The 18,099-nt window shown below is 41.0% G+C and overlaps 1 protein-coding gene across 1 annotated transcript; it reads right to left on the reverse strand.

The window, feature by feature from the left end:
* Positions 1 to 507: 507 nt before the first annotated feature.
* GORASP2 (golgi reassembly stacking protein 2) lies at positions 508 to 15,506 on the reverse strand. The gene is made up of 10 exons (XM_079310950.1): positions 15,353 to 15,506; positions 7,317 to 7,397; positions 6,397 to 6,600; positions 5,890 to 5,976; positions 5,311 to 5,441; positions 4,870 to 5,002; positions 4,621 to 4,744; positions 4,179 to 4,265; positions 2,207 to 2,302; positions 508 to 1,546 (listed from the first exon to the last, which is right to left on the reverse strand). The coding sequence occupies exons 1-10, from the start codon at positions 15,413 to 15,415 to the stop codon at positions 1,227 to 1,229; spliced, it is 1,326 nt and encodes a 441-aa protein (XP_079167076.1). The 5' UTR covers positions 15,416 to 15,506; the 3' UTR covers positions 508 to 1,226.
* Between the last annotated feature and the right edge of the window lie 2,593 nt (positions 15,507 to 18,099).

An 18,099-nucleotide genomic window follows, 5' to 3' on the forward strand; every position in this document is an offset into this window, starting at 1 on the left:
TTCCAAACACTGTTCAGGCAAACTACATTGCAATAACTAATTATACAGCTGTTGAGACAGACTTCAGCTCGAGCCTGCTGATGATATGGGTAAGTTTGTATATGCTTGTAGCAATTACATATAAATGAAATCCCAGTAATATAGAAGGACTGGAGTGGTACAGAAGAGTTTTCTGCATCAACTGTATCTGATAACAAAAGCAAATTCTATCACCTGGAGTATGGTGCACATAACAGTTTCTACAAGTGGATAATCGACAGTTAATCTGCAATTTTTGTCCTAAATATAAATTTAAAAAGACAAGTATGAATCATATGCAGGCAGATTTAATGACTCATTGCTGCAATGGATTTAACCACAAGTGCTGATCCTGCCTGCCATTAAGATGTCTGGCTTTTGCTCTTGGACTCATTCCTCTGGAAGGGGGCACTTTCACAGATCTGTGTTAAAAAGTAAAATGAGACTTAAAGAATTTTTTAAAAAAGTGCCATTTTGTCACACAAAGAATAAAATTCCAGGAATTTATTGCTATATGTATGCTTAATCCATTAATTCATCTTACAGTAGTCATGAAGTGCCAAATTGTGTGCTACATTTAACATTCCATGTATTCCCTTCCCAATGCCTTTTACAGTGGGCGTATGAAACAACGCAGCAGTGGTCACAGAACATGGCTTGAGCAACTCTCCAGAGCTTAAAGACAAGGATTTGTGTACAAGCTGAATAACAACATGTCAGTTAACAGGCCACTCAGCAATTTTAACAGAAATATCTTTAGGTGGAAGTTTTGCAGCGTTAAAATTCACAACTCAGACTAAACATTCTCATCCCCACTGTAGAAACAAGATACTTGCAAAGAACAAGAACTATGGTACGTAAATGTCACACGCAAGACCTGCTTCATTTCTATCGGAAGCAAAAATTGCTAATTATAAGCAAGGACAGGCCTAGCAGGGTAAGGCTGTCAGCCTATATTAAAAACATACCTCAGAGTTTGGCAGTGGAACTCTTATTTACCACCTGGACTTTGTTTTTGGTGACATACAAGTTCTTCCTCCCCCCCCCCACTTTATAAATCCCCTTTTATTTTTATTATACCTCCGTATTATTTACAGGACTTCTAAAGATTAAGTACAAACTAGTATGAAATTAATGATAGCTTGCTTTTCAAATATGTATCCCATGGCTAAATAAATACCAAGCCAATCCAACAGAATGATCTGGAGTTATGATTCAGAAGCTTGTGTATCTGTGATTCCAGTTGTTTTCTCATTAGCTGCAGAGGATTCATTTGATCTGTCAACAACAGTTGCCCTGGAAGTTGGAGTTGTACTATCCAAGGTGAGTGCAGAGGCCTCCTCTATATTTTCAGTAGTGCCAGGATTGATGGAAAAGCTTCCAGCTTGAGTAATAGAGGGAAGCAAATCTGTAGGCACTGTAGATGCCTCTGTGCCCAAAGGAAGCATGGGAACACACTTGGGTGGCATCGATAGAGGCGTTATTCCCATCAGATGCAGAGGCGGCAAGGGGGGAAGGGGTTGCAAACCTAAAGAGAAAAAGGGGAAAAAAAAGGCAGTGAGCTGCTGCACACCACAGCCAGCTCAAATGGTGTTTGTGCAGCACTGACTCAGCAGGCTCATTTCAAGCCTGATACTTTTCAGATTTCAGAATTGAAGAATCAGAGGTTGCTGGTACCTCCCCAGAGGACTAGGTATTTAATGCATTAACACTGGTGAGTAGGTTTTTCTGGCCTTCACTGAAACTGCAAGAAACAAGAAGTTAACAAAAACCATATTCCATATAAGCTTCCAATATTTCTTTGCTTACTCCATGTGCACCTTCAGCAGTTTTGCTGAATTCAAAACTGTAAATCTAATATTAGTTAATAATTCTGGCATTCAGTTCAGGCAGCTCCAATCTCCTCATCTATCTCACAAATAAACACTTCATATTTTCTTTTACCCATTAATAATATATTTTCACTTTTGGCACAATCTCTTCTGAGATAGGTAATACAAAATGAAACATCTGAACACAGATACAGGTTCAGAATTAGTTTATCTAAAGACATATTCCTTGTCTACCTGATCTGGGCACTAACGTCCACTCCCATCTCAGGCAAACATTTAATTTATCCTCTTCAGGACTCCCCCAGATGGGTCTAAATTAGAGCATCAAGGATAACTCTAATTACAGAAATACATACCAGGCTGTATGATTTCTGGAACAATCTGTGGTGCAGGTAAATTAAGCTTGGACAGATCAGTCAGGTTAGGAAGCCCTGCTGGTAATGGCATCAGACCTAAGAGAAGAGTGGAAGAGTTACAGCTGAAAACTTAAAAATGCCCTTTTCTAACTGTTTCTTAGATCTTGATGATAATTTAAAACATGCTTTATATCTTCATCATAATTTTTACATGGAAGAATGCAAATTCACCTGAATTTCAGCTTTTAAGTTGCACAGTGAGAACAGATACCTACTGCAGGAAGTCTGGGCTAATAAATACATAATCCCAAACCTTTCAGATTTTTCTGAGGAAAGCAGAATCTTATTCCAGAACTACAAGGTTTGTACTCCAAGTTCAGCTTTGAACAAAGGTAGTTGTTTCACCACAGCACTAAACCAGAAGTTCTCCATTCCCAATTTGAGTGGCAAACAACAATAATATGATTAAATACACAGTATTCCCTGATCCCTAATATTGGTCCCTCTATTATTAGTCTTTTCTACTTAGTTCATGCCAAGAGTTAATCACAAAAATGTCTATCAAAGGGCAAGACAAAGGAATTTTCAAAGTCAGAAAGGACTTAAAGTAAAAGAGAAACATACAATGAATGCAACATGTGGCCTTCCATCACTGTGTTTGCTATGGAACATCTTCCTGCTCCTGAATTTTCCTACATCAGAAGAGCTCAATTTCTGGGACAAGGGCTCTATTCATACTTTGTGTTTAGTTCAGAAAAGGCTAATTCAGAAATAAACTCTTGATACTACAGTATGAAGACAGAGAAAAGTTTTAAAGTAAGGCCACTGTATAGAGATTTTGATTAAAACCCAGCCATCTTTAGCTACCCAAGAATTCATTTGCAATGAAGGATGACAAAATCTGGCTCAAAGAGCTTTCTGTCAGCTAGATGCAAATGTTGTTTGAATTTTTTAAAAATCTGAAACAAGCTGAACTTCATACAAATTCATTCAAATTTTAAATCTCCAGTATATTTAGTAAGAACAATTTCACTAGTACATTAATGCAAATTGCAAGAAATATTCTAATTTGCTTTTTTAAAAAGCAATTATATTATTCAGAGAAAAAGGTGAATGGAAAACTTGTATTTGCAGAGTTTAGGGAAGGAGTGGATTATGTGACTGGGGAATAAAAGGACAATAATATTTTTCTGACTAGTGAAAATAGAAAACTACTAACAAGTTCAGTCTGTGAGTTCTCTGCCCTTATTTGCATGCACTGAGCTCTACTGTACTATTTTCTGTGTTAGAGGCTGTACCTCCAAGCATTATGTAATGGACACAGCTTTATCTACTTGTCTCATAACAAGCAAAACATAAAATACAACTCCTTCAGTGTTTTGGAAAGCACAATCGAGTCCTGTACCAGCACACCAATGCCACAGCAAAATCCAGTGCAATCCTAATTCTACCCCTCGTGAATACTTCTGGCATAGTAGTGCTTGAAATGCTCATTATTATTAGGAAACAACCACACTGCAGAAAGACTCTTACTTGCATTATATCAGTTTACCATATAATTCAGAAACAGAAACTGCAACATAAATTCTGTATTGTCAGCCCTGTATTTATACCAGGAATAGTGATCAAGCTGAGCATTTAAAAATGGGTTTCCAAAATTGTTGCAAATAGCAAAGCAAAACCTTCCTGAGAAATTCTGAATACTGCATCCACTGTGCAGGGAGCCCTAAAAGGTAAACCTGGTAACTCTTGTTGCCATGTCACTCCTCTGTGCTACAGACATGCTGTGAACATACTCCAAGAAAAATAGTATTTCACACTGTAGAGACTGTATAGAGAGAGATCTTACATGAAATGCATAAATTGTATGAAGTTATACCTTCCCCAAAATGCAGTGGAAAAGACGGCTCTCTTCCCTTGCTCCCATAAGATTTTTGCTTCAGAAATGTTTTAAGAAATTTTACCTACTCACCTGGTAATGTAGTTGCTGGGTTAACTGGTGGCACAGAGGTAAGGGACTGACTGACTTGTGGTGGTAATAGTGGAACTGTTGGAACACCTGGTGGAGTACACAGGGAAACAACATTAATTTTAAACATATAACACTTCATCTTCTTTCCCTAAGGAGTACAAATAAAGAATTGCTTACAGGAGAATTACTATTTGCCTTAACATTACAATGCAGATAAGAAAAACAGTAGTCTAAGTAATACACATTATATTTTTAATAGAAGTTGTTTGCAACTATTTTGTGAGCAAGTAGGGCACAAATCCAGTACATTAATTTTTTTTGTTGAGAAAAATTAAAGAGAAAGTTTTATTCTCTCTTCTGCCTTCTATTCAATAAATAAGAAACATCTCAGAGAACAAAAAGTCAGAAAAGCCCTGCATTTCAGGTCAGCTCCAATACCAACCTGTGCTGAGAACATTACTGACAGTAGTTGAAGGTGAGCTAATAGAAAGTCCTGAAAGACTCTGCTCAAGGCCTGCTGACCCAGGAGGGAGGGTGGCTGAGGGATTAACTGATGATAGCTGAACCTTATTGAAAGAGAAAAGAAAGATGCATCATGAGGGTTTGTTTCTACATGAACCAAAAGAAGCAAAAAAGCAATAAACATCATCATCCATTTTTGCCAAGCTGAAGGAAAGGGACCACAACTTACCTCTGTGAAACCATCTTTGAGGGGACTCAGAGATGCACTAGGCAACTGTCCTGGGAGAGAAATTTTCTTTCCCTCTTCAAATGGACGAGTAGGTATCCTATGCAAATATCCATAACCAATGCCACATCCTAGGCTTTTAAAATAAAAAAAAATTTCAGTCAGGTAAGTGACTTTACAACTACAGACTACAGCAAGCAATGCATGAAGAACTCAAGACAACAATAAGTTTCAAGGTAAATGCTGCACAACCTTCCCCTCCTGCCCCCACGTTGCTTCCCTTTCTATGGATAAATAATCAATACAAAACAATTATTAGAGCAAAAACACTTCTGATATAACAACACTCTTTCCCTGTCTCTGTAGAAAACTTAAACCCAGCAGTTTTCAGGCTGGTGCTGTAAGGAAGTTGCTCCATTGCCCTGTAACATTTTGTCTCCTTACCTGCCTTCTCCACCCCAGGCAGAATTTGGAGTAATCACCACTTCCCGACAATTATCTGTGTCTGTGTTGTACACATAAAGTTTTAATGGCTTTGCTTCATGTGTTTCAATAAGGGAAAAGAGATCTTCAGACTGCAAAAAGATAAAAAATGAGTAAGAGCTTTCTTGTCCTTTATCATTTGCCATTAGGTTGATCATCCTAGTCCTGACTTTCTGTATGGACTCTGGTAACAGCCACATGTTGCAGTTGTTGCAGTTCTTCTGTTTTATCACAAGGCCAACTTTAAAATGTGTTTTGCTGCACCACTCAGAAGACAGGCACAACCCAGATTTCAAATCTGCTATTCAAAATATTAATTTTAGAGTACAAAACTTGTATCTGACTTAATGAAGGCATTTAAGAGCAGTTCTTATTTCCAGGATTGCCTTTAAGAAGAGGCACCATGCCAGAGCTCCATTCTCTTTGCATGTGATTTCCCTTCACATTGAACAGAAAAAGAGACAGAGATGTTTAAAACTGCCCTGGTACAACTGGGTTTTTTGTTATTAAAAAATAAAGACCTTATTTTTATATACTTACCTCATTCATTACAGTATCTGCTCCAATGATATAGTCACTATGAGGTCTAAGTCCAGCTAATGCAGCAGGAGAATTTGGTTCCACTTCCTAGTTTTAAGATGGAAAGTTACAAAACACTATGTAACTGTCAGGGAGTAGCAGAACAGACAGATATGCAACTTCACACAAGCTCTGAGTCAGACAAACTGGTCACGTTTTCAACACAGTAATGAACTAATGAAACAGTGGCTCTATGAGAGTCCCTTTCCATATGGTTCAGGTGTTGTACCAAATACAGTATCTCTGAGTATTGTACAAACCCATTCATTCAAATACAAGACCTGACAATATACTCACAAATATGTATTTGTAGTTCAAAAGTCCTCTCAAACCCAAAATCAATCAAAGCCAGTTTGATCAACGAGACCAGTCTGATCTCATGACTTGTTAGCTATATCCCATGCAAGTTACTTTCCAACAGAAAGACAGAAACAGCTGTAATGAGAATCCTGCCAAGCCCATACATACCAAGACATGCCAGACGTTTTCATTGGCCCCATCAAAGCTGCAGAAGCGAATGCTCACTCCCAGCAGGCCCTGCCCACCCCACATGTTGCTGGGGGTTACTGATGTTTCTCTCAGTTCCAGTGTTTTGCTACTGTACACAAGCATTTTTACAGGTTTTTCAACATTTGCTTTCAGAAGGTCCTTGAGAGTGTCATTGTCTTTATTCTGTGAATGTTTAAAAAGAGCTTGGGTCAGTGTTTGACAGAACAAGCATTCAGTTCTACAGCAACACTTCCATTTCAAAGATGCTACACTGTGCATTACCAGAACATGTATTAACAGCTGCTTTGTAACAGGTCCTTCACAAGTCTAGCATATAACTCTGGAAAAACCCTGGAACTTCACAGTAACAGGTCATACTTTCCAAAAATGAAAACACTTCCATTGGTTCAGAGGCTTTCTTGGATCCAGGCACATGGGTGCAGAGCTTCCCACAGCTGGGTTTTTCCACTGCTTTAATGGTCTGTTGTTTGACAGCTCTGCTTGAAAGCTCCCCCCATGCCTCCTGCCCAGCCAACAGTTTTGACAGCAGCTTTGCAGTCAACCTCTTTGGATTATGTGAAGTTTGTGAGTTCTCATGGAAGCAGACAGAATTAGGGGGGCACCAGCATAAGCCATGAGGGGTAGATCAGCAGGCAATTCTGTCTTGATGCAGATATCTGCAGAGTGCATGTCTGTCTGATTCTCCAGCTAAACCCAATAGTAACTGTTTCTACAGGGTGAAGGAAATCAATTCCTGATGCAGTTTGCTTTCCTCATTTTAAAGGAAGAAGTAATATTTTATATACATTTAAATAAAACTAATCCATTGGTTTACCTATAAATATCAGATTCTCAACACATTGTTTATATTGAAAGTTATAAAATAGCAACACACTTACCAATCTTGAACCATTAATGGACACGATAAAATCAAAGAATGGCTCCAATCCAGCTCTATGCCCTGGTGAGTTTTCTTGTACCTAACAAAGTTAAATAAAAATTTAGTAAAAGCGTTCCAGTGCTGATTCATAGATTAGAATTATATTTCTACTTCTGCCAACTGTAGTTTTAGTAGCTACTAATGTTTGTATGTATAATTTCAAAATATTCAAATACAATAATATAATTTATAGAATCAAAAAATCCCTCCCTTAAAAAAATAAAATAGATTTCAGAAGAATTAGTAATTTATAAACTGAGGAATGACATAGCAGTAGCCACTCCCTGGGAAAAGCAGTGCTTAATAGTTGCATCAGATAAATTATAAGTACTTTTTTCAAGAAAGGAGATTATAGTGAAAATACAAGGTTAATGAATTCTGAAAAGGTTGGTTAAAAAGTACTATCCACAGTCATACCAACATTGGACCTTACTTTTTATCTTATGCTTACTAAAGGAAGAAGAGAGTCACATCTGTAAGCACAGCTGTTATCTCATGATTAAACATCACCTGGTGACATTCTTGAGACACGGAGGGCATCTGAACAACCAGTAATTTCATTAACAGACCTTCAAGTTGTAGAAAAAGAAACATGCAATTTTGCAGCCATGGCAGCTCAAATAATCCAACCACTCCACTAAGACAAGGTTTAAGTTTTGGATACACACTGCTCCCAGAAGCTAAAAGTATGCTTTTAATTCCAAATGGAGTAAGTAACTGAGACATTTTGCCAATGTTATTTTTTCACTATTGCTACCCACTGCTGACAAGAAAAAGTAACTCCAATATGGCAGTCAGGTTTTTCCTATAGCTTTTTTAGCAAAGACAGTATTTTTCTGTGTGGAAGCTGATTCATTTTACCCACCAGCTTTTTCTCTTTTTCTTTTATGTACTACAATCACCTTCCAAAAACATGTTTCTAAAAAATGTTACCCTTTACAGTGCAGTTCCTTACATGTTATTCTACCTGACAGAAGTGGTAAAAATGCATTTGATTGTTCAATACTAGCCTGATTCTGCAGAAACTGAGTTTTCTTAATATGACTTATCTAGAACAAAATATTCCAATATGGAATTTTAAAAGCGCTTGGTTACTAATAAAAATGTTCTTCTTAAATTTTATTTATCTCTGCCCAATATGTTCATGAAATCAGAGCTTGGGAAAAAAATCAGATTACCTGTGGGTAATAGATGCCCAAAGCTTAGAACATTAGTCACATAATCTAAGCCTGGAATTAGTAATTCCAGAGTCACATCACACACACATTGACTGTTGCCCAAGATTTGTAAAGCAGTAAGAAAGCATGCAACCAACTATATGCCAAAGTAATAAAAATCACTGGGGCAACAATAACATCCCCAAAGTCCACATTTATAAATCCTAGTGAGAACTGAAGTATGTCTGTAAAAGTGCCTCTTCGAGATGCCTGTATGCTCCTTGGAAATAATTTTCTACAGCTGGGGTACAGGTGTTCTCCCTCTCCAAGTATTAAGTGTATGGAACCACATTTCCCCATCACCAAATATCCTGCAGTTCCTGTACCTAGATCCAAACTACTGTCTCCATGCTACTTACTCAACCTGTCTGTTCAAGATGGCTCCCACCAAGAACAACCAGAGACCAGACACCAAACTGTGCACCAGAAAATAAGGTAAAAGCACAAGCTAAGCTGCAGGGGCAGACACCCTGGCTCCAGCTCCACAAATACTCCCAGCACACTGTGCATTTGTGGACTGTTTCTAGAGCTAATTTAACTGTAGGTATTCAAATATGCAATAATGTAGGACTACCTGAGAACAGCCTTCACAAACAGAAATTTTAGCTTAGGAGAAAAGCCACAGAGAGGCTAAAATTCACTATATGAAATATTCTTCCCAAATGTAGAATGCATTTACTTAAGACATTGAATACTTGAGACCTGCCTACCAAAGAGAGGTTAAATAGTTTTGTGAACGGAGAATTTAAAAACTCTGCTTTCCTATAGACATGATCCATAATGGTATTCTCAGACTTGAGGTTTCCCTTGTAATCAAGTAATCCAAAACATCTTCTCCTTCCCTGTGTCTAAGGATGCAGGATGAGTTTACACTGTTTGTTGTTCCCTCAATTTTGAGAACTGACTTAGTCCACCACCTATTGCATGGGTCATATAGGAACTTACAGTTTGTGTTTTTAATGAACCAGACATACAGGCTTTATACCAGAATTTACTCAGCAGATGGTTTCAGAACTTTCTGGGAAAACAGTTTTAAAGACATAATATGTGTTAGTTAAACCTCAGCACTAAAAATCAGTACATCCGGCATAACACATCAGATTTTTGGGACTGGATACATGTCATGGCATTGAAATTATGAAAATCCGCACTTTATGTCATTCAGAGATTTTCCTCCATTTCTAAATGAAACTCTTTGAAATAAAAAACCAAACCATACCAAAATCACAACAGTCCCTCTGCATCCTGACAATATCCTGCCCTAATGACCTCTAAGAGGTTATATCCTGAACACTGTGAGCCAAGAATGACCAGTATTCAATAGAACAACTTTTTGAATTAAGATGGAGTACTTAAATAGATGAGAACCACACATGTTCAGCATCCATCAAACTCAAGTTCACTGACCCCTGGGATGTATAAATAATTTACTCAGAATACTACATCTGTGTTCTGCCCCAAACTGATGAAGGGACTGAGAGACTTTTCAAGTTGCAAACAACTAGTTTGCAGAAAGTATCTTTAGATGTTGAAATCACAGTCTTGAATGGTTTGTTTCTCACTGGGCATGTAAAAACTACCAGGAAGCTGTAGCTAAAAGAAAACAAGCCCTTACAGCTGCGTCAGCCACACACCAGAAGCTGGTATGTGCATCCCTTCTGTCACCCTGCCATGCACAGGCTGTCACAAAGCTTCCTACTTCCCTGGCCTACCTTCCCTGATAGAAAACACGTTTACACCTGGCAGTTCCAGAAATACCACCTAGAAATTCTGAATCTATTCCACATGAAAAGTCTCCTCCCTAAAGAAGTGATGTGCTCAGCCCTGCACAACAATCGCACTGACCCCATACAGGTTTTGCCACACATCTCACTTTCAATCACTACCCAATCCATCAATACCACACAGTGCCCAATACACAATTCAGCTCTCTGCTCCAAGCTCTGTGGCCTCTGTGACTTCTCTTCCAGAAGCTACAGCAACAAAGGATAACCAGGGACCTTAGAAAACAGAAGGACACAAATTATTCCAGCTCCATTAAAGGATGGAAATAATAAAGACTCTATGGATATGTACATCACTTCTGTGTCTCCTGAGCAATTTGGCTTTATGCAGCTTTGCTGGGTGCCCCAAGTATTTAGTAGCTTGCCTGTGTAATTGAATAATTGCTGAGAAATAACCAAGTAATATAATTTACAACAGATGCTACTGCAGGCAAGATACCATCCCCAGCAGCCTGGAAAGCCTGATTCTCTCAAAGCCAGCTGTTATTTCAGAAATACAAGTTACAGACCCATATGGGTAAATGCCATGACTTTCCAACAATAGAGACAGTGGCACAGGAAATGTAGAGAAGCTGTGCCAATGCAACAACAGAATTTTTTAAGAGCAAATGAAGAAAACCTCTATCAAATTCTGAATATCAGAGGGCAGAAAAGGGCCTCACACAGTGCTGCAGGGTTTCAGTTTCTCACCAAGATGACAGAAAGACTGTTGAGTACATAGATTACACACCATCTTCACTTTTAATTCACTGTCAAGAATTAAACAGGAAAAAGATTTCAAGGTCAATACACCAATTTTAATTTGCAGTACTGAAAAGACTTCCTCGGTAAACAGATGAAGTTTTTCTTTGTTGAACACTGTTCCCAACACTATTATTCTATGCCCACACAGTATACATTGCACATTACACATTTTAAGAAGCTGCCCAGCAGCACAAATTGAAGCCCCAAGAGAGCAGTGTAACTGCAAATGAAATTAAGCACTGAAATGTGGATTTTTCAGAGGCAGATTAAGGCTCTGACCACTTGTGAAAGTCAGCTACCTTATACTAGTTTTTAAGATTTCAGAAGCTTAGCCTCAAGCATTAAATACACAACTCCCAAGGATTTCTTTTTTCCCTACATAAGAAACTCTTCCTGGTACTCTACTTTATTAGCAAAGAAATATTGAAAGGTTGTTTTGTAGTTCTTCCACCCACTCCATAACTGGCAGTAAAATTTCATTATGTATCATACATAAGTAATTCCTGTTAGATCTGACAGAATCTCATGGATTTTTGTCAGTTATTTTAATACAATAGGTTGTGTAACTGAATTGAATTTCTTGATGAAACACAGTTTTCAAAAGAAAAAGCTTTATAAGTTTTTGGTAAGAAAACAGATTCTATCTAGTAGATAACCTTTTATTTTAGCACAAAGAATTTAACTCAAACTTTTAAAATGTGAACCTCCCTTAAAAGACAAATCATCACTTCAGGCAACACGTTTGCATCACTATTACTGCAAACCAAAGCACTCAAACAAGAGTGGGAAATCTAAACTTTGAGCACTACTGCTCAGTATCTTTCAGGGAGAACACCACATAAAACGGTAGCATCCAAATTCCTCACAGATAAGAATTCTCATGTAGAATCTTATAAAAATTTAGTCTGGAAAAGACCTCTATGATCATCAAGTCTGACCACTAACCCAGCACTGTCAAGTTCACCATTAAATCTAACCCAAAGGCCACATCTACAAGTGTTCTGAATGTTTTCAGGGATGGTAATTAAACCACTTCCCTGGGCAGCCTATTCCAATACCTGACCATCCTTTTGATGAAGAAAGTTTTCCCAAAGTCCAATCTCTAAATCTCTCCTGGTGCAACTTGAGGCTTTTTCCTGTTTTTCTGTCACTTGTTACTTAAGAGAAGAGGCTGACTCCCACTTTCTCCTCTGAGCTCTTCTCCAGGCTAAACATTCCCAGCCCACTCAGCTGCTCCTCACAGGACTTGTGCTCCAGAGCTTCTCTGAATCTGTTCCAGCACCTCAGTGTCCTTTCTGAACTGAGGGGCCCAGAAATGGACACAGCACTTGAGGTGTGACCCCCCCAGTGTCCAGTAAAGGACAGTCACTGCCCTGGCCCTGCTGGCCACACTATTCCTGATACAGGCCAGGATGCCACTGGCCTTGGCCACCTGGGCACGCTAGCTCATGTTCAGCTGCACCCCTAAACCTTTTCCACTGGGCCACTTTCCAGTCACTGTGCCCCCAGACATGGGGATGTTGTGACATCAACTGCTAGCTGAATAAACTGTCAGGTCATTACACCAGCCTGGGCAAACTACAGCAGTTTCACACTGCTGAGCAAGAAAATTACTCAAAATTCTCCTTAATTCTGTTTTGAAGAGCAGAAACAAACACATGCTGAGCAATACAGTGTCAGCCAGTTGGTCTAATCAGCTACACACCTTATGTTAAAGGAAACTTGAGGACAATTGCTTCAAACAAATGACTCATGACTAGGTCTACTTATGAAGAGACTTGGGCAACAGAACACTTGGCAACTTTTTCTTCCTCTTACCAAAAGAAAAAAAAAAAAAAAAAAAAGCTACATTTTAATGTCTAGAACACGAACAATACAACCCAGAGCAACTTCTACTGTCAAGTATGCATATGATGAAATTCTTTTCCTTTGACAGCGCTTCAGTCCTGGAGGGTTCCTAATTCCTGTTACAACTACACTGCTGATACAGATCACAATGAAAGCAACATTGAACAGAATATCAGCAGAAGTAGCCAAAAAAATTAAGTGATCTGCAAATCTTACATTGAGAAGTAATTATAGTAGTGTTCCCTTGCTGCATATACTTCTGTCCCTGTTTGAAATGAGCTGAGAAAGACTTTTTACTAGTTTTGTGGGGGAGGCAGCATGTACAGTCTAAAAGTCTCATTGTAAAAACCTGTAACTTGCAAGGCTCAGTCTGCTCATCTCTAGCAATTTGTGCTTGACTCCTGCAGTCACAATGTAAACTCTTTGTTTCACGGCCATTTAACACATATTTTTTATTTATCTGCCTTACTCAAAATCTTCCAATAATTGAAACATTCTTCTGACACTTCTATAATTTTTCCACATGTAAAGAAATCTTTTAAACAATCACTTTACATTATTTACAGAAGTCTGGTGTTATCAAAGAAATCTGATCTTACCTGAATTAGATCTGTAACACTGGAAGACTACTGCTATTTTCCATCTACCACTCTCATTTACCTCATTAAAGTACTGAGCTCAGAAAGAAAACGTACTTGAGAGTAAATTAGAACAAAACAGCAGTTTTCCTTGACCCAAGTTCTATTGAAGGTCAGTCCATGCAGACAAGAGGACTTGTGCAGAGCTCCTTCAACAGTATGAGCCCAATGCTGTCTGTAACAAACTTACTACAGGACAGCAACTGGAAAATTAAACTTGGAAAAACAACAAACAGAAATTCTAGCCACATTCATGCATGCCACATGCATTTCAATACAAAACATCCCAAATTATAACTGTTAGGCTGGGATCATGATGCAGTTTAGGATGTCTGTCCACAGACAAAGAGTAATCACTCATTATTGTGACATCTCAAGATACCAGTAAGAAGACAAGGTAGTGAAAACCAGCAATATCAGTCTATTTCATACAGCAAGCAGGTCCTTTCCTGCGTTTAATATAAATAAGGATGTCCTCTTGGAAATCAACTTTTTTAATGTGCACCTCTCAATTACACTTACAAAGACTGGCAATCAAACACTGCCATTTTGGGCTATATCAAAAACATTACAAGAAAAAAAGTGCCTAAATGAAAACAAAAAGCACCAGATCCAAGCAAGAGTACAAGAAAAAATGAGTAGGTTCTACTTAATGGAAGGGATTAATCTCAATTTATTACCACGCTTTAAACAAACAAAAAAACTCATAAATGTGATGTAACTGATACTCTAACTGCAAAGTACATACTGGTTTTACAAGTCTCCAAAGTAAAACGTTAATGAAATTTTACACTGCACTATGCTAAAAGAGGAAAAAAAAGTCTGCCAGTTTTACCAACCTGCAGAACAGTTTTTTCTTTGGGTGAAAGACAAAATGGACTGCCATTAATTAGTAACACTGGACTCTTACATACCATTAATATTGAAGGGGAGAAAAAACCCACTGTGATTTTAGTCCATACATAAATTTTGGCAGAATGTTTGGATTTGATAACATCAGTATCTGCTTCTCAAAAGCAGAGAACTTATCCAAAAGGCTCCGATTCCAACACACACCAGCCCAGCACGGTACCCAGGGCACTCTCACTCCTGCTACCCGCGGTGTGGGCGGGCACCGACTCCAGCAAAGTCCCTGTGCCCCAGTGCCTCCGATTCCACAGCAGCACCTGGGAACCATTCTGCTCACTAAAAGCAAAAGGAAGGGCTTCCGAAAGGCTGCTCACAAAACCTCAAGAATGCAACCTAACAACATATTCTGTATTTCGCAGACGAGCTCAAAGTTTTGTGGCCACAATGTGAACAAAACCAGTGTGACTATGAAAAAGAGCATCGCGAACCGACAGCCCCGAACTATGCGGAGGGGCAGCAGGCACGGCCCGGTGCCGGTGCAGAGCCCGGGCCGAGCCTGCCGCGTTACCCCGGGAGCACCTGAGCGCAGCCCGGACCGCGGCCGGGGGTGACAGCGGGGAGGAGAGGCCGCCGCGCCCCCAGGGCTGCCCAAACCCCGCATCGCCTGCCGTGCGCCAGCCGCCGGCCTGGGCACTCGGAGGCACGAGCCGGCCCGGGGAATTGTTTATTCTGGACCAATTCTTCCCCCAGACTGCCCAAACCCGGGGGCGGCAGCGCGGGCCCGGCGCACCTCACGGCTCCCGCGAGCCGCGGCGGAGCCCCGGCGGCCCCGCTGCCCAAGCCCGTCCCGGGGCCGCGCGGGGAGCCCCACGCGGGACAGACCCCGCGGCCCCGGCCGGGCCGCGCCGCCCTTACCCGCAGGACGTGGTAGCCCTCGGTGCCGCCGCCGGGGATGTCGATGCTCTGCGAGGCGCCCATGGCCGCAAACTCGCCGCGACGGGGACGTGGCACCGCGCGCTGCCCCCGCCCGGCGCCAGGCGGGGCCCTACGGCGGCCGCGAGGGGACAGGCCGCGCGCTCCGCTCCTGCCTGCAGCCCCGTCGCCCCCTGGCGGCCGAGGGCGGAGGCGCCGTCTGGGGGCGGGTGCGCCCGCCGGTGCTAGACGGGAAGAGTTAATTTAATTATTCGTGTGTGTTAACTACATGAATAGGGTATAGTAAGTGTGTGCACAGAACATAAAGGTGGCGGGTCATAACCTGTGCTGCCTTCTGTACTGCCACAGCTCTCTGGAGCTCCGGTCGGGGCTGCGGGGCGGCGCCGGGAGCGCCAGAGCCCGTTTGGAGCGGGAGCTGAAGCGGGAGGAGCAGCGCACCGGCGCAGAGAAGCGAGGAACGCTGGCCAGGGGCCGAATTTTGGAGTAACCAGTTTCAGGGCATGCAGCAAAGTTCAGGGCGATACCGGGGCCGGTGCTCGCTGCCGGCGGTGTCCCAGACGCAGCGGCACAGGCCCGCTCTGAGGGAGAGCCTGGGCGGCCAGCGGGTCTCGCTGCGGGCGGTGGGTTATCGGGGCCGCTACGGATGTCAGATGCAGATCTGCCCTCTCCGAGAGTTCTTTGTTCCCGGAGGGCTTTTTCACAGCCTGCCCGTGCAGACCAGTGCGTCCTGGTTCCGATCCCGCAGACCTCCGCAATGACCTTCGAAACTCCTCTTTAAGGAAAGCTATCACCCGTCTTTTAGTGATGCAGGAACACTATTTATTAGTGAACTGCAACACAGTGTTAAAAGATTCTTAATGGAGCACGGAAAGAATATTCACATTACCATTCTTCACCTCTTTAGGACTCATTTCCCTCTGTACTATCACAGTGCTTAATATTAAAAGTCTCTGTGCTCTGTGCTTGTGATTTACCCCAGTGCTGCCTGCAGAGATGACCAACCCCCTTCCACCCCTGAGCACCTCACTGTGCTCAGCTGTTTCCACTGGAGCAGGCGTGGGCTCCATCTGCACACCAGTTCAGGCATGTTTGCCTCCCTGCATAGTGTCTCTCCTCATCAGTACAAGAAGAAACCAACTCTAGGTTGCAATGCAAAGTAAGAAGGCAAAATGAAAAATACAGAAATAAACGATACCTTTCAAGAATTTATGTGCTCTTAATATAGTATGAGGAATTTGTTACTGTGAGCTGATAAAGTAAGTAAAAAAACTATGCCAGCTTAGGCAAATCTCATGCTTCCATGTATATTCCATTTAGATTCAGGAGGGAAATCCCAGGCATGTTCCTTTCTTTCTTGCTATCAGAGGTTCATGTAGACAATAATACAGTACAATGTAATCCTGAGACAGAAGCTGTGATTCACCACCCTTTATCCAAAGCTTCTTCAAAGATACACAGCTGATGGCAAACTACCAGCCACTGTCATTCTTTTGCTGTCTTCTGCCAGAGTGGCTCCTGTTTGATGCCTCTTTTTATTCTTCTGGATAGGTGCTGTCAATTTTGCATGTTGTTTGTATGGTTTTGTGTGTCCATGAGGCAGATGCAAGCCAGATGTTCTCCTCCTGGCTGACTGACTCTGTGATGTAAGCCCATCCTTTGTTAAAAACTGACCCATGGGTGAAAACCTTCATCTGGTGAAGGCTTCTGTAGAGTATGTTCAACCTCATTGACTTGCCTTGGGACTGGAAGAATTTTGAATTACTGTGTTAAGAAAGAAACACAAATCAAGCCAGTCTACAATGGGTTGCCTCTCTCCCTGGTCAAAATCACATAAATTCCAGAGCAGTTTTAGACCACACAGTAAATTTCAGTGACAATTCTGTTTCCTCAGAAATTATGAGGAAGTAAGTGGTTTTGGTGCCAATAAACATTTCATTAAGGGCAGGAATTTTCTACTCAGTTTATGTTGGGTCAGATTTAATAATTGTGCTTCACTGAAAACACAAAAGCCCCACTTCAGTATGTTGCCCACCTCATCCTTAAAAAGCTATCTCTTGGCAGAGACAGCAAAATAGACACTGTGAAATATCTATTAGAAGCCCCCTTCCCATGTCATTAAAAACTGTAAAGAAAAGATTTAAACTTTGACTTCTGCGGAAAAATAGAAAAATCTTCATAGTACTGCTCAGCAACACCAGGACCAAAAGAGTAACAGTGTTTTGCCATTAAAAACTTGCCACTTTGGTAAATATGCATTTGAAAATCTGTGTTGTGAATACTAGCCTTTCACACACTTCCATCTGTCCTCTAAACATGTAAACAGCCTTAAAACTGGGATTGGCCAAGTTACACAGTGCTGATTTTATGAATCTTACTTCTAATGACACAGTTCCCAGGAAGTAGCAAAGCCAAACCCTCCATGTACAAACTTAAAGGTGAAAAACACCCCTGTCTTTGGCAGTAGCATTTCTAAGGCTGAATTCTGCTCCTGTGACCATTGAGAGGTGTGTGAGGGGCTGAGGAAGAGCACTCTGGAAATTTGCAGCAATTGCATACAACTGTTTGTGAAAGGAAATACAAATTGTATCTACTCTGACTGCAATTGCAAGAGTGAAGTGTTATCAAAGGAGGAATGCACTTCACATTTCCTAAAGGTGCTGGTGGTGAAACAAGGCAGTAGATTTTGCAGCTCCTTGAGTCTGCTCAGACATTACACCCTCTGAGACCCA

This window comes from Erithacus rubecula (genome assembly GCF_903797595.1).
Source record: "Erithacus rubecula genome assembly, chromosome: 8".
Taxonomy (NCBI): domain Eukaryota; kingdom Metazoa; phylum Chordata; class Aves; order Passeriformes; family Muscicapidae; genus Erithacus; species Erithacus rubecula.